At 37.7% G+C, this 22,086-nt stretch overlaps 1 protein-coding gene across 50 annotated transcripts in view; it reads left to right on the top strand.

The window, feature by feature from the left end:
* Window positions 1-22,086, top strand: part of SORBS2 (sorbin and SH3 domain containing 2) — a 204,973-nt gene that overhangs the window by 154,434 nt on the left and 28,453 nt on the right. For 14 of the 50 annotated variants that reach the window (XM_067022631.1, XM_067022618.1, XM_067022627.1 and 11 more), the window contains 3 exons: window positions 12,324-12,373; window positions 15,056-15,243; window positions 21,462-21,550. In XM_067022631.1, the coding sequence (XP_066878732.1) occupies window positions 12,324-12,373; window positions 15,056-15,243; window positions 21,462-21,550 (327 nt within the window). Of the gene's footprint in view, window positions 1-5,107; window positions 5,267-5,956; window positions 6,041-7,820; window positions 7,878-12,323; window positions 12,374-15,055; window positions 15,244-17,563; window positions 19,145-21,461; window positions 21,551-22,086 lie in introns of all 50 variants that reach the window. The other 36 variants (XM_067022601.1, XM_067022606.1, XM_067022602.1 and 33 more) reach the window with 8 other exon arrangements.

The raw sequence follows: 22,086 nt of genomic DNA, 5'->3' as shown, positions 1-22,086 counted from the left end.
TGGTGCTGTCGCAGAGAGCGGCTGTATCTTGATAGAGTTTACGTAAGATTCGAGAGTGTCTTGGACAAACACAAGAGAGAGGATAGAGAGCAGGTTTGCAAATAAGAGTGATGGAACAGCACATGGACAACAAGGACTACAAGATTGAGGTCCTCTCCGGCTTCCCTGGTGGCGCAGTGGTCGAGAGTCCGCCTGCCGGCGTAGGGGACACGGGTTCGTGCCCCGGTCCGGGAAGATCCCACGTGCCGCGGAGCGGCTGGGCCCGCGAGCCGTGGCCGCTGAGCCTGCGCGTCCGGAGCCTGTGCTCCGCAACCGGAGAGGCTACAGCAGTGAGAGGCCCGCGTACCGCAAAAACAGAAACAAACAACCAAAAAAAGATTTAGGCACTCTCATGTCTTTTTCCTCCAAGATGGTTTGTGAGCATTCCTTTGCTCTTTTCATCTTTAATGTCTGTAAATTATACACCGCCGCTGGGTTCTTCTCTGTTGCTCTTTTGAATTCCGAGATGATGCCATCGTCTGCCCAGTTCTCCCAAGTGTCATCTCGATTCCCCTCTCCCCGGCCATCTCGAAGTCCTGCCTCCCAGGAGAAATGCCACGGCCTCTCCTCTCTACTGGTCCACAATTGTCCATTGCCTATATTAGAATGACAGCCACTAACTCTTTTCCCTAATTCTCCAATCTAGTCTCCACACCACAGCTAGGGCAATCTTAGAAAGCCTCCCGCTCAAAACTTTCTCCCAGCTCTCAAGTGTCCTTAGAGCAAAATCTAAGTTCCTTAATGTAATATACAAAAACCCTTGTGGTTGGGCCTCCATTTTGACCTCTCCAGCCTCAAGTATCTTCCTGCCCTTCCTGCTTCACTCACCGTGTTCCAGCTCGACAGAGAGCTCTCAGTCTCCCCCCACTGGACTTTTGCACGGGCTGTCTCTCTGCCAGGAATGCTCTCTCCACTACCTCTCTCTTCCTGTGGAAAATCCCATCTCCTCCTCAGCCTGTCTCACTTCCCCCAGGGCACCAATCTGACTACTGGACACGAGGGGCCAAGCTTGCCCTGCTGTGAGCCCCCGTACAGCACACTGCATTACCCCTCACCACCCTGAATTGTAATGGCCTGTTTACTTGTCTGTGTCCCTCACTAGACTTTAAGCTCCTTGAAGGCAGGGACCCCGTCTGGTGCACCAGTCGAATCCCCAGCACCTAGCGCAATGCCTGGCACATGGTAGGTGTTCAGTGAATACACACTGAATTAATAGTAAGGGGATGAGTATAGGTTTTACCCTTGCAGTTAGTAGGTAGAGTTGGTGGGACCTAATCCTTGTTCTGTTGCTTATCTATGAAGTCTGTACATTTCTAGTGACAAAAGGCGCGATGGGTCTCCAGCAAAGCACACACGGCGGATTCCACACACTGCTATTGGTAACTGGTTCCCAAATTCCATGATTCCCTAGCATACCAAGGGGGTAGAGGAAGAGAAGTCCTCCCCCGATACTGGCCAAAAGGATCCTCCTCTTCCTTAGAAATCAATGGAATATGCATTTATATTCTTTAACGGGAAAGTAAAAATGAATACAGTTTTTGAAGTGCCTAGATGCTCATTTGACTATAAATTTAGAAATGATGACTAAATGGGCCAAATGTTTGATCTAGAAAAATACTTTGCCATCATCAGGAATTTATCTTAAACTGATTTGAACTGCAATTTATTCCATGAGACAATCATGCAAACTCTCTGCTTGGATTCTATTAATAAAAATTCTACATCCCATCTGGGTTGGATATGTTTATAGGTGAACCACATTAAAATAAAATAATATAAATTCAATTAAGCACTTATTTAGGACACCTTTATGGTTGAAAATAGAAAATAATGGGGAGATGTTATCTTCCTCTACAATAACTAAACCTGCACATAATGGTAAAAGTGAAAGAAAAAGCATTGAAAACACAGGGCAGAGTTGAAATGCAATTTAAACCCTCAGTAAACTTAAGCTTCTTTAGCAGTGAAGACTGTCACTTAAAGCTTAAGCTATAAAAATTCTGAGACTTTCATCTGTTGGTTTGAACCATAAAAAATTATCCCAATGAACAATGTGTAGAGCATTTACTGTGGTATCTCGATAAATATAAAACATAGTAGCCAATGTCATTAAAGCTTAAAAATCTAATGAGCATGAGTTATAAAGGACCAAATGATGTTGGCAATTTTTCTGTTCAGAACGGCACATAGAAATCCCATGCCCACAATAAGAGTTCTGAGAACAGTAGAATTTTTATAACCTGAAAAGCAACAAAATGCTTTTAAACTGTAGAAAACAAAACTTCAGAAATAGGTTATCTTTAAATAAGAATTGTGTGTGATTTTATAATTTTAGGTTTTCTTACTTCCTCTTGAGCTCATGACCTGGTGTTCGTTGTAAGCCCAGGTGTGCTGAGTTTTTCAAAATGAAAAGAGATCAAAAGAGGGTAGAAAGAGGTGCAGCAGCATCTCTGCTCTTTTGTTGTCTTTTATGGGCATGATCATGTTTCCCAGATGAGTTTCTGAATGTTAACATTCATGTTGAACGACTAAAAACTTTCAAGTCACTCATGGAAAGTGCTGATTTAGTGAGATCATTACTATGTCTGTCTGTCTGTTGGCTGACCATCTGAATGTGTATCACTGACTTTTGTGAGGCCTCTGTGTACCTTAGAGTGACTCAAGATTGCTACATAATACATTTAATTGTTGCCTGACTAAAGGGATTCAAAAGGTCAACTACAGCATAGAGAAAATTCTAGTTCTGCCACTTACCATTTCTTTACCATGGAGGCTCTGCTCAAGCATGTGCCTTTCATTAAGTTCCAAAGTTATGGATAATTACCAGTTATCCTTGTGGGGGTTTTCTCTTCTAATTTCTATTGGCATGAATTCTAGACAGTTGCCCATTGAGACGATAAATTGAAGTGATAATCTACAAATCATAATTCTTGGGAAGTTGCCATCCCAAGGTAGGGTGCAGGATGGTAGATATTCTGCCCCCTTTTCCATAGTCTATCATAGAAATAGATTTCTATAAATCAGGATTTAGTATATTTGTTTGTTGTATCTATTTTTTAAGGTGGAAATCAAAGTGAAGTTGTAACCAAATATACTTGTCTAGTAAATTTGCTGCCCTCTACTGTTCAAAATGTTTTCTAAACAAATGTTTCCTTTAAGAGAAGTTGCTATCTCCCCTTAGCAAAATAAAGTACTGTACATGAAAACAGAGATTATAAAATCAAGAATTAATAATATTATTAAGGATGTAACATTAGAAACAGCGAGATTTGAAAAAGCCAAAGATTAGTTTTCCTGTGGAAGCAGTCCTGGGTCTCTACAGACAGAACAAAATTACTGGAAAATTCTCTCTAGTGTCAACTACCTTAAATATCAGCTCCAGCCAAACTATTCCACAAAATACCTACATGCTGCAGCTATAATCTAAAGGATGATTGGAGAAAAACAGTATTTCAGTGCTATCAGAATCTCAATGACTACTTTTGCACTATTGAATCAGATAAATTGAAACAAATTTTTTAATTAAACAGAAAATGGTAAATTAATTACCAGAATATTTTCTATCAATTTCACTGTTACTTCTGAAATGTAAACCAAATATAAGGTTGACTAAGTAAGAATGTATCTCAAAATTTCTGCAACATTTCTCATAGTAATTATACGATGTTCTCCATAACATTATAACAGTAAAGGAGAATAATATTTTAAAAGAAAGAACAGAACAATCTCAACACTGTGCTTGTCCAGACACAGGCTTCGTGACACCACCATAACTATTATCATAGTCTGTTTTTAATCTCCTAGTGCTTCACAGTAAACATGTCACAGTGTTATTACATGGTCTTTATCATTATGGTCACCACATATTCCGGATACCATAGGCCCTTTCACTCTTGTGTTATGATGTCTCAAACTTTTCTATCACCACCTGTAACTACTATTATAATCTCATAAAATATTGAAATAAAAAGCACATCTCTAAAAAGGCTTTGGATATAATTGATTATTAAATACAGACTGTGTGTTATTAACAAAACTATTGGGAATGCAACAGGCCAACAAAACACTCGGACAAGCTAATGTCAAATAATGGCTTTTGTTTGAAAATGGCATATCTCAAAGCACCCAATATCACAAGGTTGTAGAGCATTTCTCCTGGAGCTGAGAGGTAGTCACTCCATGGAGGTCCTTGAGTTCTTCAGGAACTGGAAGGGATCGATACGGATCTGCCTTGAGGCCATGAGCACATGATATATCTCCTGCAATATGTCCTCTCTGGGCCCAGGTGAATGGCTTTTAGAGAACTGGAGTTTTTTTACTTTTCCCCTGACTTAAAATATTACTGTCCAGTTGTTCCATGCTTAATTAGTGTCGTGTAATAAATTATCAAAGACGTCATAACCCATATGTAGTACTTTAAGCATCCCTTTTTAATGTAAAATCAATGGCCTGAATGAATCTGATCAGGCATTTATTATTTGAAAGCATAAAGGATATCACTGGGTAACATAAATGCTCTGTCTTTTTTTCTATTATTAAAGCATATATATAATATGTATATATTTTCTCAACCTGCTTATATTAACAGTCCTAGGTTTTGTATCTTAAATATGACATTCAGAAACCAGTGGAGGGGTGTAAGTCAATTACAAAAAAAAAAAAAAAAAAATTTTTTTTAAAAATTTTTCTCTAAAGTGTTAAGCTAACCAGGGTGGCATTTTCTCCCTCTCTCTTCCCCAACCTTGACCGACCACAGTAATATGAAAAACCTAAATCCACCCAGGTCCATTTCTCTGGCTCAAGGGGGACCCGTAGAAGGTGATACTCAGGGTATCTCATAAAACGTGGCCTTTCTTCACTTTGTGAAAGTTCCTTGTCTTTACACCTTTTCAGTGATCCGGACCATTCCTAAATTATCTGAGACCCCGGGGACATTTTACTTTTCCGGAACGTTTCCTCCTGCCTTACCTAAGGCAGGACACAAAGTGCTGCTAGCTGGTGTCCTCTTGGTTCCATCGAGAACCTCCATCTAATGAACCAGTTTTTCCTTCACCCCTTTTTCTTACAGCCCCCTCTCCCAACCACTCCGACACCTGTTCCAAGGGACCCTGGCCGGAAGCCTATTTCTCTGTCACCATATGGAGAAGTAACTGGTAGCCCCTCCCCTCCGCCCAGGACCAGCATTCCCACACCAAGCGCGTGCGCCCCGGCTCTCTCTCCCATCTGGGTGAGCTCCTTCCTTCTTTAACTTATCTCATGCCGTCGGGAAGTTCAGGTGCAGCCCTTGCTCCCCAGAGGCTAAGAAGATAATCAGAGGCTGGCTACTCACTGTCACCCCCACCTTGCTGCCCTTTTCTTTCTCACCGAGACCCCGGGTTCTTCGTGCCAAACCACCCGCTAACAGTCTCCCAGCACTTCTCACTCCTCCCCCACCTTGTATCTCTCTCCACGTTACCCCTTGCCTTCCCCAGGCCCTCCAAGTGCCTGCACCTGAGCGAACTGTCTGCTGACTCCAGGCTTACACGCTGCGACCAATGAGGGCAGGGGCGATGGCGTGACTCGCCCAGAAGAGCTGCTTGGTGACTGAGTTGAGCCTGTTTTAATATCCTGCTGTGCTATCAATGCTCAATCTCACCGTCACAGAGAGTTTGTCATAGTTTATGCAATCAAGCTAAGGAGAAAACTAGAAATGATGGCGGAGAAAATAACTAGGGGCCTAAGTGATGCCATCAAAGCTCATCTTCATATCCTAATTTTGCCCATTTTACTTTACTTCCTTTGTTCTCTCTGGCTGAGATTTGTTGGGTGAGAGTTGATGCATGTTTGTGTGCGAATGTGTGTTTTTCAGGCCTCACAGCGTTGCCCTCACTTAGCTCAGTGTGACTTTTCCTTCCCTTTTCCTTCACATCTGCTCCAGACTGATCGCATAAATCCAGATGACATAGATTTAGAAAATGAGCCCTGGTATAAATTCTTTTCAGAACTGGAGTTTGGACGCCCGGTAAGTGAGGCTAGACTGTTAATATAAAACGATTAGGAGAATGTTGTTTGATTTATAAAACATATCGTTATCAGAAGAGATAGGTGTCATTTAGAGAACGAAAGCTGAATACTATGTACACCAAAAATACTCTGAAAAAAGTATATTCTACACACACAAATTTGGTACAGCTTATCCCGCATTCACTTCTCTACCAAACACTTAAACATGTCAGACACTTCCTATATAGTTTTTCTTTCCCACCAAAACATGCATTAGATTATTTTATATCTGATTGATTACAGATTCAAAATGTTGAGATAGTATCTTTCCTAGAAGAGTCAGACAATTATTACAGATTTATAGATGTGTATTTGTTTACAGTCCATTTGGATCTAGCTGAATCAGAAAAGCACTGTGACATTTACAATAATAAAACTTACTATTATGATAGCTCCTATTTGCCGAGGAATCACCAAACACCTGGAGAGGGCTGGGTTCCATACTAATGATCTGAGTCCTCACAACGTCCCTCCAGTAAGAAGCCGGAGGCCAGAGGGGTTAAGTAATTTGCCCAAGAGGGTTAAGTGGCAGAGTCAGAAGTTAAACTCAGACCTATCAAAAAAACAAAAACTTCTGGCAAATCCCCACTATAATATACTGCCAGAATATCCCCACTATAAAATGTCTCCTTTGCTCTTAGAGATATAAGGAAAAGGAAAAACAAGGAGACCCTGTGGACCTTGATTTCTCCTCCTGCTGCTGAAAACCACCACAACTCCTCTAGTCCCCAGACCTCCACCAAAGGTGGACCTTACGAGAACTGCTTAATCTGTTTGGGATAAAGCATCAACCCAAGCTTCAAATAACAATTTCTTTTATTAACTCGAGTTTTACTGGGGAACTGCAGCTGCCGACAGCAATGCATTTGATGTCTGGCAGTTACATCGTTTTTATACTCTCACTTGGTGTTTCTGAATTTTAAACACTTAAAGAACATAGCGAATACACCGCACAGAAGTTTTATTAAAGGTCAGAGAGTACAATCTTTCTTTTGTCATGTCATAGACTGATTTATACAGTCATATACTGACCATATATTATATACTAGGTGGTCATAGTAGTTAGTTCCTTTTGTCCCCTAAAATGCAAAGGAGACTTGGTTAGATTCACTGTATCTTATTGAACTGGATCAAAAGTGACTGTAAATGAGTATAAACCAAGAAATATTTTTAGAATTTCTATAACTAATAGGAAGAATATTTTTCCTAATTTGAATCCAAGTATTCACATAAATGCATTTTACTTTAGAGAAAAAAAATTCCCTAGCTTTAATTTATATGTGTTGTTATTGCTGATTAGACAGTTTATAGGGATAGGACCAATTGCTGTTTTGAGCCTAAATTATCAGCATTTTTCTACAATCATTTTCAGGCCACACATGGAAACTCACCAGCATGCTATCCTCCTGCTCCTTTGGTGTTTTTTTTAATGTACCTTGCATTCCTCTGTGGCTAGAGACTAGGAGTGCTAATTTTGATTTGATGAAATGAGTTTATAAATATACTAATCAAATCACTAGTAATTTTGCCCAGTGCTTGAGAATATTTACAAACATCGCACTCTTCCTCCTGGGCTACCCCCATTTTGCTCTATTCATGTCACTCTATATGTGTATCTGATACTGTCAGCGCTCGATTTCTAACTGTTGTCACCTTTTCCACATGTTCATTCCTTGCTGCCATTGATTCTCCTCCATTCCATCTCTACACTTCTGCTTATGTGGTGCATCTACACCCAGCCTCCTAAAAAGGCTCTGGACTATGTTCAAGATCATTCTTCTGGTGTTTCCAATGAGGTAAAAACAAATTATTCTCTTTTTCAGATTTCTCTCTTAGGACCTGTTACTGTGATTCTGAACATCCGTGTTTTACAATTCGCTAAAGTGTCTAAGCTGTTTTTGAAAATCTGTCTTTGCATCACTAGATTGGACCCAGTATCATTGCCTGGACATTAATTATACCAAAATTGGTGGCTCTTTCTGAAACATAGGTGAAGAATCATTCCGATCATTACTTTCAGGTGAACTATGCAATGCATCCTGGTATCCAGGAGTGTGATAATCAAAACGCAACATTAGCAGTGTTAGTGCATATATTTGATTAGACTGAGTAAAATACTACTAGAAATCTCTTCAGAGCCGTTTTATCATCATGCTTGGAGGTGTAGAATGACAGTTTATATTCTTAGATAATCAGATTTCTATGCCTCACATATTCCTAAAATTTATTTTAATTCTTTCATTTTCCTAAATACAATTTGTGGACTTCAGCATCAGAAAAAATCAAGAATAGGCCTGACAAATAACTGGCACATATGTCACAACTTCCCAGTCAGACACCCTTGGCAGACATATCCTTCTCAATGCTATAATCCAGGCAGCCACTCTAATAGATTATCACTGGCACATGAGATGAAATGCATTTTCCATCTCTGTATAGGAACGCTCATGACAATCAGATAGGTAAAAAAAAAAAAAAAAGAAAGAAAGAAAATTATGCTTGGCAATGTAAAGTGTTATTTGAATTAGTCAAAGAGAGTATGAAAAATAAATATTTTCATTGAAAAGTCTTAACTCAGTTAAATATGTGCAACTAGAAAACAAAACTAGTAGAATACCTATGCTGCAGGATATACTACTGACACGATGGTGACAACTGGAATTGCAGGCACAGTCTCAGGAGGAAATACCCAACTTTCTAGACCAATTTGCAATTCCAAATTATTTCACCTGAGATATGCATCACAGTGTATGTTAAAACAGAGAAGTGTTGAAATATTTATATATTAAATAAAAAGTAAAATAGAGTAGCCAGAAACATTCTGGGTTATTGAATTCAATCATTTCTAAAGGCTTATTTTCTGTAGATAGGTGTATAATCTGAAGAAAATCAACTACAACAAGCAGTTCTATTCTGTGTGTCATGTTACCTCTAGATCTGAAGAAAGGGTATCATTTCAACATATGAACAGCCAAAATATTTACTCTGGAATTCAATTTGGTCAGATATTTCTCTCAGATATCTTGGTCAGATATTTCCAAGATATTTTTAAGACAGTTAGCTCATTGAGAACTGAAATGGAGTTAGAGATCGCCATGTCTAACTCACTCATTTTTCGGTCAAGAAAAGTAGAGTCCAACTATTTTAAGAAATATGTCCAAAATCAGATGATAATACGGTGGCAAATTAAAAATAAAAAACAGATCTCTTAACCTTCACTTCAATGCTATTTCCTTTATACCATACTTCTTAGCAATTCCAAAAGATATATTTAGAGCTCAAATCTTTTAGAAACAAATTATTTACTTAATACGATTTCTTATTAACCATTAATTTCTGTGAAATACATTTCTATAATTAACGTTACACAATAATCCTTGGGATAAAAATAGTAGAAACTTAATTCTATGCATTCTGTAATGTTAACGGTAGTGGCAAAAAAAAAAATCACATAAAGAAGCACTTTGCTGATGGTAAACTGATTTTGCATTATCTCTTAGGGATTGAGAAGGGGGTGCTGTATGTTCTGATAGCATATTAACTATATTATTAACTTCACATCATGGTTTTTCAGTGTTAAAAAATCCTCTGATAAGGTACTGGATTCTGTCTCTAATAACCTTATGTAAAACATTTCTGTAAAATTTGTAATTGATTAGACATTATCTTAGCTACCATTTATCAATTGCCTAGTATATGCCATGAATAACATACTTTTTAATCCATAAATATAAGTGAGAAGTTGGCATAAATAAGGAACAATTAAGGACTTTTAAGCAAAGTTTAATCACATGATCACATAGCAGAAAGAGCAATTCAGTGTCTGTATTTTATTTAAATGACCTTCATTTAGGTGTATTAAAATAATGGTAATATGTAAATACTCAGTAGATCATAATAGGCAAAATAGCTACCTCCTTTCTGGAGACAATTTCCATTTCAGAATGAGTATTATTCATATACTTATCATACAAGGGTTTCTCTTAGTTGTCTATCTAGACTTTTTATTGTTTCCTTATAATTTAATACTGAACCTTTCCTTTGAACACACGTCACAATACTGGCTTCAGTTTATTTTAGGTTGTGGAAACCAGCACAAGGAGGAGTAATTGTAGTTTCTTAGCCTAACTCTAAAACACAATTAATTTATCAGTATAGAGCCTTCACTTCTTACACTATGTTTTATTTCATATTACAGTATTGTTTAGGCTCATGATTCAAAATCATTTAGCTGGTGATTCAAAATTTCAGATCACTCTAGGGGTATTCTAAGAGTGTTCCACAATGGATACTTTTTCATAGCCAACTGTGGTTTGTGGTTGGATGTCCCATGAAAGCTGCGAGCCACACAGGTGGCAGTGCTCTGAGGCTCTTTGGTGTTGCTCTTCTGCAAACATGAAGAATTAATATTTCAGACTCAGAATATAATTGTCTGGTTTTATTTATTTACTTGTTTTCCATCCTTCTTATTTAGTATTTATATTTCCACCTTTCCAGTGTCCCATTCAGAGTAGCAAGTTAAAATAGTCATGTAAACTTATCCGATTAGCAGACCGATTTTTTTCTATCTTTATATTTATTGAGAAATTCAGAATCTAAATGTTTTGCAGGAACCAAAAGTATTATAATACGCTTTTCTCTATCTAGAGAAAAGAGAGGGTAATATTCTCTTGCAGAGAGATGCTTTTGTTTGTTCTGGGGCAATTCCATTCTCATTCAGTAAAAATGAAAATATTAGTTAATAGAAGCAATTTTAGAGTTATGCATAAGGGGGATTGTGTGTGTGTGTGTGTGTGTGTGTGTGTGTGTGTGTGTGTGTGTACTTGGTAGGCATTTCCCTATACATCCTAGACATCATACATCATACCACAACTACTTTCATTTCAAATTCATTTCTAACATTTTTGTTTAATATCTGTTTCACTGTATTGTTCAGAATGAAGAAGGATGAAAATGGTGTGTACAATAAGCACTTGGAGTTATTTATCCATTTGTATAATCGATTTTTCTTTGTCCCTAAAACCACGGATAACTGAGAGCTGATTTTCTGACTAAAATGTTAAAAGTACACTTTTCTAAAAAAAGGTTATATTCTGGTTCATAAAATCATTTATTTTAAACTAACCCTGAACATAACTAATTTCAAAGATATAAATCTGTACCTGATTTAAGGACGAGGTAGTCTAGTTTAATTTCAAACCAAATTCTATGGTTTTTATTAAAAAGTCATGTCTATGTTGACAGACGAAAGAAGTTCTGCTTACATTTTATGTCTACAAAAAATAACACACGGCAAGGCTTCCCTGGTGGCACAGTGGTTGAGAGTCCGCCTGCTGTTGCAGGGGACATGGGTTCGTGCCCCGGTGCAGGAAGATCCCACATGCCGCAGAGCGGCTGGGCCCGTGAGCCATGGCCGCTGAGCCTGCGCGTCCGGAGCCTGTGCTCCGCAACGGGAGAGGCCACAACAGTGAGAGGCCCAAGTACCGCAAAAAAAAAAAAAAAAAATCACCTGGCAACATGACAAAAATTTATAAAGAAGGTTATGTTTTATAAGTATTGAAGACTACAAATAATTCTTTAAACATCGAACCATTCCTTTATGTAAGAAATTTCTATTTATAGTCTATTTATACATGAAGAAGTGGTTATTGATTTTTCCCCCCCTCAGGCAATGTTTGATTTATGAATATTTTGAGTTACACGGAGAAGAGCGGTGCTGTACAGTTGACCCTCCATATCTGTGGGTTCCACATTCACAGATTCAACCAACTTAGGGACAAAAATATTCCCCCCCAAAAAATTCCAGAAATTTCCCAAAAGCAAAACTTGAATTTTCCATGCCAGCAAGTATTTCCATAGCATTTACACTGTATTAGGTATTATAAGTAATCTAGAGATAATTTACGGAAGGATGTGGGTAGGTTATATGCAAATAGTACGCCATTGTATATGAGAGACTTGGGCATCCTCAGATTTTGGTATCCTTGGGGAGGTCCTGGAACCAATTCCCATCAGATACCACAAGGGATGACTGTATATCAGAAGAGGAAGTAGATAAGAAGGAAGTAGAAATTAGGTTGCATGATTTCTCTTTGGGAAAACATTTTTATGCCCCAAATAAATGGTATTTTTAATCTCAATTTTGACAGTATTCTTTTTAGGATACCTAATATAATATCCAGGGACAAACAAAATTTTGCTATGGTAAAAATTTTCATGGAATTATCTTTCTATTTTAACAGGCCTCCTTGTATCAATCCTCTATAGACAGGAGCCTGGAAAGACCCACTAGGTAAGAGTCTCATTATTATGCAACCAGGATATTCTATACCAGTGGTTTCTTTTTCAGTGAAATAGAAATGAAAAATTATGTATCCCTCATCTTTATTTTAAGCAACATAATTCATGAAGTTATTTTAACTTATTTCTGCGTCATTTTATATGACCATATTCAAGAATGTATAAAAATTAAGTAAAATAATTCTAGATTCCATTACAGGCTGAGAAATTCTTGCCTTCCCTGTCTCCTCCATACTCAGTTTTCTTCTCTTTAGATAAGGATAATAAACATCTAATTTTCAACATTGTTAGATGATGTGATGATACATTTGAAAAAACTGTAATAAGTTATAAAAATTTTATAAATTATGTTCTACATATGTTTGTTCATTATACTCTGACCACACAAATCAGGAATGCTGTTACAACTGATAAACGAGAACTTACTATATACCAGGCATTCTAAGTACAGAAACGTACTCAATCCCTAAGATTTTATCTCTAGTAAACTGAAACTTGGGCTCCATAACATACGAAGTTTACACAGTTGGCAAAGGACAAAGTAGAATCGAACTAAAATAATTTGTACATCCTAACTGCCCTAAGAGTCTACCCAAGGCAAGTTCTGTTCGTAGGCTTTAAATATCACTCTTACTTTAAAATATTACAGAAGTTCAGACACAGTAGAATGACAATAATGAATAATGCAAACTCCCAGCCATATCATATCATCAACAACAAATGTTTATATGACAATAACTTGCCCTTCTACAGATTTGTATTAACATAAATGGAAAAGTAAACTGGGTCCTTTGTACATTGGTTTCATGAGTGCCACTCAACAGCATTAATGTCACTGAGAAAGGAGCTCCCTGAACCCCTTCTTTTATATCTTTTACAATTATGTATGCACCTAAAATGTTTGAATTTTAGTTAGCTCTAATCTGATCTAAGGATTTACGTAGAGACACACAGACGCTCATGTGACAGGATAATGACAGCAAAAACAGGTCTAGGCGAACATGGGTGTCTTCTTTAGAAGAATGCAGACAAATTCTGAGGTCTGGCTCCACCTCGATACTTGCAAAGCTTGCAGGTTACATTTATTCATTTGTAAAACAGTGACAACAGCACATAGCTCAGTGGTTGCTGTGCATGCTGTGTAAGACAATATTGACAGTAAAGCACATAGCAGAGTGCTGGTTCATAGGAGCTGGTGTGCTGTTGCTGCTGCTGGTGCTGGTATTTTATCTAATGATTTGACAGACAGCATGCTATGTGAGGTATATATTCGTTCACTAATGTTTGTCTTAAATGATATTACACTCAGATCCAGAACCATGATAAAAAGTCCCTGCCCTTACAGACTGTCAACACCTTTTAATATAACCGGGTAAAAGGACTCGAATAGTTTATTTGATGACCAGATTATTGGCCATTCATCATTTAAACAGAAAAATGTTGGAATTGCAGTGTAAGTTTTTTCGAGCTAAGATTATTAGGAAAAGCCATAGGGAAAGCTCGAGGTAAGAAAAATTGGTCTTACCAGATTTCCTCCTTTTTTCCAATCCTTTCCTCCATTTTGGCATCCCTCCTCCAGATATATTCATGTTGTTGCAACTGTTCTGTAAGAGAAAAGATGTATGGTACAAATCCTAACACTGAATTGTCAGTAACAAAATATTACACTAATAGGAGAATTTTTACTTGAAAAGGTGATTATGTTCATACAAAAACCTGTACATGAATGTTTATAGTAGCTTTATTCATAATTGCCAAAAATTGGAAGCAAACCAAGGTGTCCTTCAATAGGTGAATGGATAAACAAACTCTGGTACATGCATATAATGGAATATTATTCAACAATAAAAAGAAATATGCTATCCAGCAACAAAAGGACATGGAGGAACCTTAAGAGCACATTGCTAATGAAAGAAGCCAATCTAAAAAGGATACATAATGCTGGTTCCAAATATATAACATTCTGGGAAAGGTAAAACTAGAGAAAGTAAAAAGATCAGTGGTCACCAGGTGTTCACAGGGAGGGAGGGATGAAGAGGTAGAGTTCAGGTGACTTTTATGGCAATGACACTACTCTATATGATACAGTAATAAGGGACACATGTCATCATACATTTTTCAAACCCATAGGATGTTCAACAGAAAACATGAACCCTGATATGAACAATGGACTTTAATTACATTTAATGATAATATATCGATATGATTCATCAACTGTAAGAAATGTACCACACTAACAGAAGATGTCAATAACAGGAGAAAATGTGTGCAAGGGAAAGGGAGTATATGGGAACTCTCTGTACTTTCCAATCAATTTCTCTGTAAACATAAAACTACTCTAAAATAATTTAAGATTTAAAAAAAAACTGCTCTAAAAAAATAAAGTCTAGGAAGTCCTAGCGACAGCAATCAAACAAGAAAAAGAAGCAAAAGAAATACAAATTGCAAAGGAAGATATGAAACTGTCACTGTTTGCAGATGAGTCTATTAATTTTCAAAGAGGTGATTATAAAGAAATAGTTTTTAATATCAAGGAATGAATTCCTAAGAATGCAGTTTGGGGGATGGGGGATAAGAGGCATACCATGGCCACCAGCACCTTCCACTAGTCTTTCTGATTCACAGTTGAACCCCCTGCAACACCAACCAAACTGAAGCCGATTCCTTCTTTCAGTTCTGCAAGCATGGCCAGTGACTTCAGGAAAAGGAGGAAGAGCGAGCCTGCAGTGGGGCAACCGAGGGGCTTGGGGGACCCAACTGCAAGCAGAACTAGCCCAGGTCGAGCAGACCTCCCAGGATCAAGCACCACCCTGACAAAGTCCTTCATTAGTTCTTCTCCTTCTTCCCCATCAAGAGCAAAAGGTGAGCAGCAATAAATGACATAGTTTAAGTTTTAACTTTGGGAGAGCTGGTCCAATGATAACTACCCAGAAATAGTTAGCATGTAAATAGTGTCTGAAATAAAATATAGTTTCAGAACAATAGCTTTCTTTATACACAGACTAACTCAGGATGGTGAACCATTTGAGTGGATTAAAGGACTCTTATCATCTGTTAATGCTTTCTTTTCTCCAAATATATTGTGTGTGTTTTCTGGAACAAATTTAAATGATCAAATATTGTATTGTCAGGCTATTAAAAGATTACATTTCCAAACATTTGCATATTGTCAACAATTTCTAATGTTACTACAACTAGAAGAATTAATCAGATATATAGAATAGAAACTAGAAGTAGCAACAGAGAACGTTGTTGCCTAAAACATAAATTGGTTTTGGATTTTTTAAATTATTTAATTCTAGACAAAAGTGTGTCTAACCTATGAAAGTTGTTTCTTTAATCACTTGCTTTATATTTTGGTCAATATTCATACATACGGTAGAATATCCATGTTCTGCATGTAACACAGTGTTCAATTCAAAACAGTCCACTAGTAAGAACTAACGGGTTTCAGGTCATAATTGTAAAGTTTAGATATCACCAAGCCAATTATCTGTATGGCCTGTCTCCTCTCTGGAAATGTAGTGAATTGTGTTGAAAGGAAGATGTCACTCCTTCAAGTCTCTGTTTAGTTACACATTACTGCAGCTGTAACAGGAATATTCCCAAGATAGAGACCTAGGAATGAACCAGTATCCATAGGTACCTAGGATTTGGGGACTCAGGGTCTCCTCCAATCCTCTGGGGTTGAAACATAAGAGAGAAGAAATTTGAAGTGTGTGAGAAAGTGAGCTGTAACTGAAGTTTCCATAAAGTAGCAGAGATTCAGCTACACATATTGAATGTAGGCACTGAAAGTGTTGCCACATGGAATTAAAGCTAAGAGTTAGCTGGTCTGTGTGCAAAAGATTTTTGGTTTTGATGATTGGGCTCTGGATAGGCAGGAGGTGCTAGCTCTTGTCCGCGCCCTAGTAAAGCTGTGACTACTTACTGGGAGATTCACAGGGAGGGATCCCCTTTCACTATACCATTCCTCAAATTAACAGAAGTACCCGTATCAGATTCTACTCATTTATATAAACAAATATCCCAAGGAAACCAATAAGTCATGAAATGTCATTGACTCATTATGCTTGTATATCACCCCAAAGTTAAAAGGGTTCTGATTAATTTAGATATTTGTTTTTATCCTAGGGGGTGTTAAGTCAACTTCCTTTCTCAAATACTACATAGCTACTTAATGTGCTTATCTACTTTTGAAGAATTTGGAGAAGGCAGGAGCTGTCAATAGAGCTATTTTCCTCCACTAGGCTTATTTCTAAGAAGAAAATGTCCCATCAGATGTAATTTGGCCTCTCATTTATTAATTAACTCAGCAACACAAAAGAAAAGACTATTTCCATAGATATTCGAAATTGATGTCAGGGTTGGGTTATTATATTGCAAATGATTTTTTAAAAAGACCCTTCCTGGAAAAAAGCAAGTGCATTTACCTCTGATGAAAGTTTTACATTATATCCAGTTATCCTTACGGGAAACTGCCTAATAAGAGGTTGAAGGTAGAGAAATTAGAGAGGTAAATTCATTTGTTTAAAGAGGTGCTAGTTGGGTTTTTTTCTTAGAAAAATATTAGCAGCAATAGTTCACAGCAACTGAACTTGATTTTGCAATTTGCGAAAATATTTTGTCTTATAGCTTTTTCTATCTAATGCCCATGAAAAATTATTTGATACGGTTATGGGAGTATTAATTAAATGTAAATTTATAAGTTACTCTTTACCTCTTTATTATTATAAATCAAATAAGATTCAAATCCTGACCCTATTAAGATGTTTACATCTATAGCATTTTTGGTATTAATTACAAAACCTTTAAGTCACTACCAGTTCATGCTATTAGCTTACAAGGCACTACTGGATTTTTGAATACCATCTTTGCAGAAAGATGGATGAAATATGCAATAGAAATAGGCGTATTAGCGACACCAGTTACTTTTTATACATGGTTTTGTTAACTATCATCTGCAAAGCTACATTTATGGCCAAAGTATTGCCTTGCTTTAGAATTAGGCTTTTTTTCTCTAAAGTTGAAGCTACACGTATAACAATCAGTGTCTAGATTAAACTCCACTAACTGCTTTCTCTTTGCTGTGCTATCTGATGCTAACTGACATGCTCTCCTGTTTATGAGCCTTTTAACTTCTCCAACATCTCTCTTCCACCACGCTGCCCTGGAATAAAAGGTGGGGACGATAGCAAAATATGTCCATCCCTTTGCAGTTACTCAGGGCTCAACGGCAACCCCTCCCATGAGTTAGATTACTGTAACACTTACAGACAGCATTTGGACATCCCACATGACTCACAGAGGGCCATTACTTTCAAAAACGGCTGGCAAATGGCCCGGCAAAACGCAGAGATCTGGAGCAGCACTGAAGAAACGGTTTCCCCCAAAATCAAATCCCGTAGCTGTGATGATCTTTTAAACGATGACTGCGATAGTCTTCCTGATCCGAAAGCCAAGTCAGAAAGTATGGGTTCTCTGTTGTGTGAAGAGGACTGCAAGGAGAGCTGCCCCGTAACATGGGATTCCCCCTACATCCAGGAGGGCCGCAGCAATAGCAGATCGAGGCTCCGACACAGGTCAGCCCACGACGCCCCAGGGTTCCTAAAATTGTACAAGAAAATGCACCGCATCAACCGCAAGGATTTAATGAACTCAGAGGTGATTTGCTCTGTAAAGTCAAGAATAATGCAGTATGAAAAGGAGCAGCAACACGAGGGCCTGCTCCATGGATGTAGCCAGTCCTCCACTGAGGAGGTGCCCAGGGACATGGTACCCACCCGCATTTCTGAATTTGAAAAGTTGATTCAGAAGTCAAAATCCATGCCAAACTTAGGAGGTGAAATGTTATCTCCTGTAACCCTAGAACCACAACAAAATGGTTTATGTCCCCAAAGGCGATTTTCCATTGAGTCTTTGCTGGAGGAAGAAAATCAAAGTAGACCCCCTTCTCAGGTACAACGAAGCTACAAGTCTAAAACCCTGGTGCCGATCCACATTGAAGTCACCAGTGATGAGCAGCCAAGAACTCATGTGGAGTTTTCTGACAGTGACCAGGATGGAGTTGTGTCTGACCACAGTGATTACATTCATGTAGAAGGATCATCCTTTTGCAGTGAGAGTGATTTTGATCACTTTTCTTTCACATCCTCTGAAAGTTTTTATGGATCCAGCCACCATCACCACCACCATCACCACCACCATCACCGGCACCTCATCAGCTCCTGCAAAGGCAGATGCCCTGCCTCCTATACCCGATTTACAACAATGTTAAAACATGAAAGAGCTAGACACGAAAATACTGAAGAGCCCAGAAGACAAGAAATGGACCCTGGCCTTTCTAAACTGGCATTTCTAGTCAGTCCCGTGCCTTTCCGGAGGAAAAAAAATTCAACTCCCAAAAAACAGATGGAAAAGGCAAAATGTAAAACGTCTGTATTTGAGGCTCTGGACTCTGCCCTTAAAGACATCTGTGACCAAATTAAGGCTGAAAAGAGAAGGGGAAGTTTGCCAGACAACAGTATACTGCACCGTCTTATCAGTGAACTGCTGCCGGATATTCCTGAAAGGAATTCATCACTCAAAGCTCTAAAAAGGAGCCCCATGCACCAGCCTTTCCACCCACCATCTCAAGAAGGTGCTATTCATTGTCCATTGTACCAGAACGATTGTGGGAGAATGCCTCACAGTGCCTCCTTCCAAGACGACACCAACAACAACTACCACCACCAAGACCACGACAGTGCCCTGAGCCTCCAAGGTGGATCAACTTTTCTATCTTTTCCCTTGTGGTTCAGATGCCCACCCTCCAGCTCTTTCATTTTCCATTCCTACATTCATCTTTCTTGAGCTGTGAGACCACTTGGATTCATTATGTATTGTGAAGCAAATGCTTGTTGTGCAAACATGCTTTACTGAATAGTTCTCATTTGCTCCTGGGATATTTGGACTTGATGTGTGGCTTAAAGTGAGCATCAATTCACAAAAATTTACTCATTCAAAATCGAAAGGGAAAACCATTTTGTAGCCTGATGTTAGGCTTGAAACAACTGTTACATAGAAACAACCAATTAAACTTATTTTACCAATTTAAAAGAATTTCAAGGCAAAAATCATAATTGAATATCAGTATCCTTAAGAAACTGACAACTTTGCGTTAGCTCTTTTTTTGTCGTAAAATGAATCAAAACCAATAGTTTAACAGTCTTCTCCTTGATTCTTATATTAACTTTATAGTCATTCATTCAATAAATAATTTGCTGACATTCTATATAGAAGATACTAAATCAAAACACTCAGGAAGCAAACCAAAATATGTAATATAGTAATTGATTGGCGATGAAAAGAGAATAGGACTTGTTTAATAACTTTCTCCATTTAAAAGATACAATTGGGATAAAATTTTTGTGAATATATCTTTAAGCTCTCTATATATGTCTCATTTCCATCATTCATTGTATTCATTTTCTCTTCCTTTCCATTATTTAATCAATTTATTTTCTATTTCTGCTAAAACAACCCTACACTGACATTTGAATTAGACTATTTAGGATAAAAGTGACTCTCAACTTCATTTTCATAGATGGATTATTCCTTAAAGTGGAACACAAGGACAAATAGCAATTCAAATACAGAGGACATTTTTTCAGGTTTACGTTACTGAAAAACAAAGGATGTTTTGATATTTTTATCCAATTCTTTTCATTAATGCTTAAAGTGCATCTGTTTACTGTGTAAATTTTAGGAAGCTGGAATGAATATTCCAGGGTGAAACTTGGATTGTCAAGAGAGTTTTCTATGCACCAGACACTGCAAAGTGCTTTACATACATTATCTACTTAACATGGCATAAACCTAGATGATAGATATTATTGTAAATACTGTTTTAGTTGAGGAAATCAATACCCAAAGAGGACAAGAAATCTGACCAAAGTCACACAGACAGTAGGTAGCAGAAACAAGATTCAAATTCATGTAATTCAGAATTTGTAGCATAGACTATAATCTCTATAGGCAAAAAAAGAGACATAATTCAGATTTCATATTAATGTACTATATATAGCCCAATTGTTAGTTACCATTGCACAAATTTGTTTATCTTATTAGTATTTATCTTTGCTTTCATTTATACTATACGACATGCTTCAAAAACAGTAAATTCAAATTTTCTAAATCAATGCCAACAATTTGAAATTTTCACTGATTGAGACATGTTACATTTCCACGTATAATGCATGCGATATAAGATACCATTAATAGATACTTGCAAACATTATTGTATAATGTAATTAATCATGTATATTTTGTTTTAAGGTGAACAGAAACAATGCAATAGTTCATAAGTAATTTGGCAACCAATGCAACACATTCTGTTTAGAAAATTTTTATTCCTTTGTTTATTGGAATAGATATTCACTTTCTAATAAGATAGCTGAGCACAAAGGAAGGCAAAAGGTAATAGTCTTTTAAGCCTTAAGCTTTAAGATGCCATCTTCAGACTCAATAAGTAACTAAAAACAGAGAGAAAGAGGGAAGAGAATGGCCATGACATAGTTCTGTCATCATCATACTTTATTTTTCTCTCTTTTTCATTACTATGTTCTTAAATTGTTCCACAGCATGTTTCAGTTTTTATGAGTCGTTGCTACCTTCTCCATCTTCTCCAGGCCCTATCATAGTAATTATAAACTGGTGGCAAAAAGAATAGAAATAGAAAGTATTAAATCTTTGAAGTGAACAATCCCTGTAACTGCAAATTGTCTATACCAGGTGCTACAGTATAATTATATCAGCAATGTTACAATTATATTTATATTTATGATTATATTACTTCTGCAATCTTGTATTGCAGAAAAAGGAAAAAGGAAAAAATGGAAAAATATCCATTTTTCCTCTTAAAATGCTCTGTTTTTGTCTTATATCACAACTTTATAATTACCCATGAGTTTTAGACCCATGTTTTCCATTGCAGTGTCTCTCCAAATGTGAAGGGTAAATAGTTGCCACCAGGGAAAATGGCTAAACAAGTCTGCTTTTGATTCAGTGGATACTCACTCTGGCCCTGTCCTTTCCAATAGACCGTGAGTCCCCTAGAAGTTACTCATCCACACTGACTGATTTGGGGAGAAGTGTACCAAGGGAAAGAAGAGGAACTCCAGAAAAAGAGGTAGTCTCTTTAGTATCATTTGAGTCTTTTTCACCAATATACCTGATAGAGCACTTGCCAGCCAAAGTTACCTCCAAAACCAGTAAAGAACCCAGATTAAAGACACAAAAGTGATGGCAGAGAAACTAGAAACAGTTTTCCCTGGAGCCCGAGCAAAGGACTTGAAGCCAGCTGCATTCTGACCCTAACAGCAGGCCTCCCCCAGTTGTAATCCAGTTTCGACAGCGACTCTCTGAGTCTTGACCTGATACCCATAAATTAAAGAGTCTTGAGCTGGGCCGCCCCTTGGAGGAAGCAGGTTTCCCCTGTACAAATTTCTGGCCCATAGAAACAATTTTTGCTGGCCTGCTTTTGTTAGAGAGGATCCCTGAAAAAAAAAAAAAAAAAAAAAAAACACTGCCCCTGAGAACCACCTACCTACTGGCTCTTGTCCATGGTCCTGAGCCAGGGCTGGAGGTCTGGCTTGTACTATCGTGGAGCCATGAAGGTTTGATAGAAACGGAAGGCTGGTCTTGGACTGGCAGGCACTCCAGAAA

The sequence above is a fragment of the Kogia breviceps genome, chromosome 20 (genome assembly GCF_026419965.1).
Source record: "Kogia breviceps isolate mKogBre1 chromosome 20, mKogBre1 haplotype 1, whole genome shotgun sequence".
Classification (NCBI taxonomy): Eukaryota; Metazoa; Chordata; class Mammalia; order Artiodactyla; family Physeteridae; genus Kogia; species Kogia breviceps.
This window is presented reverse-complemented; position numbering and strand designations above follow the sequence as displayed.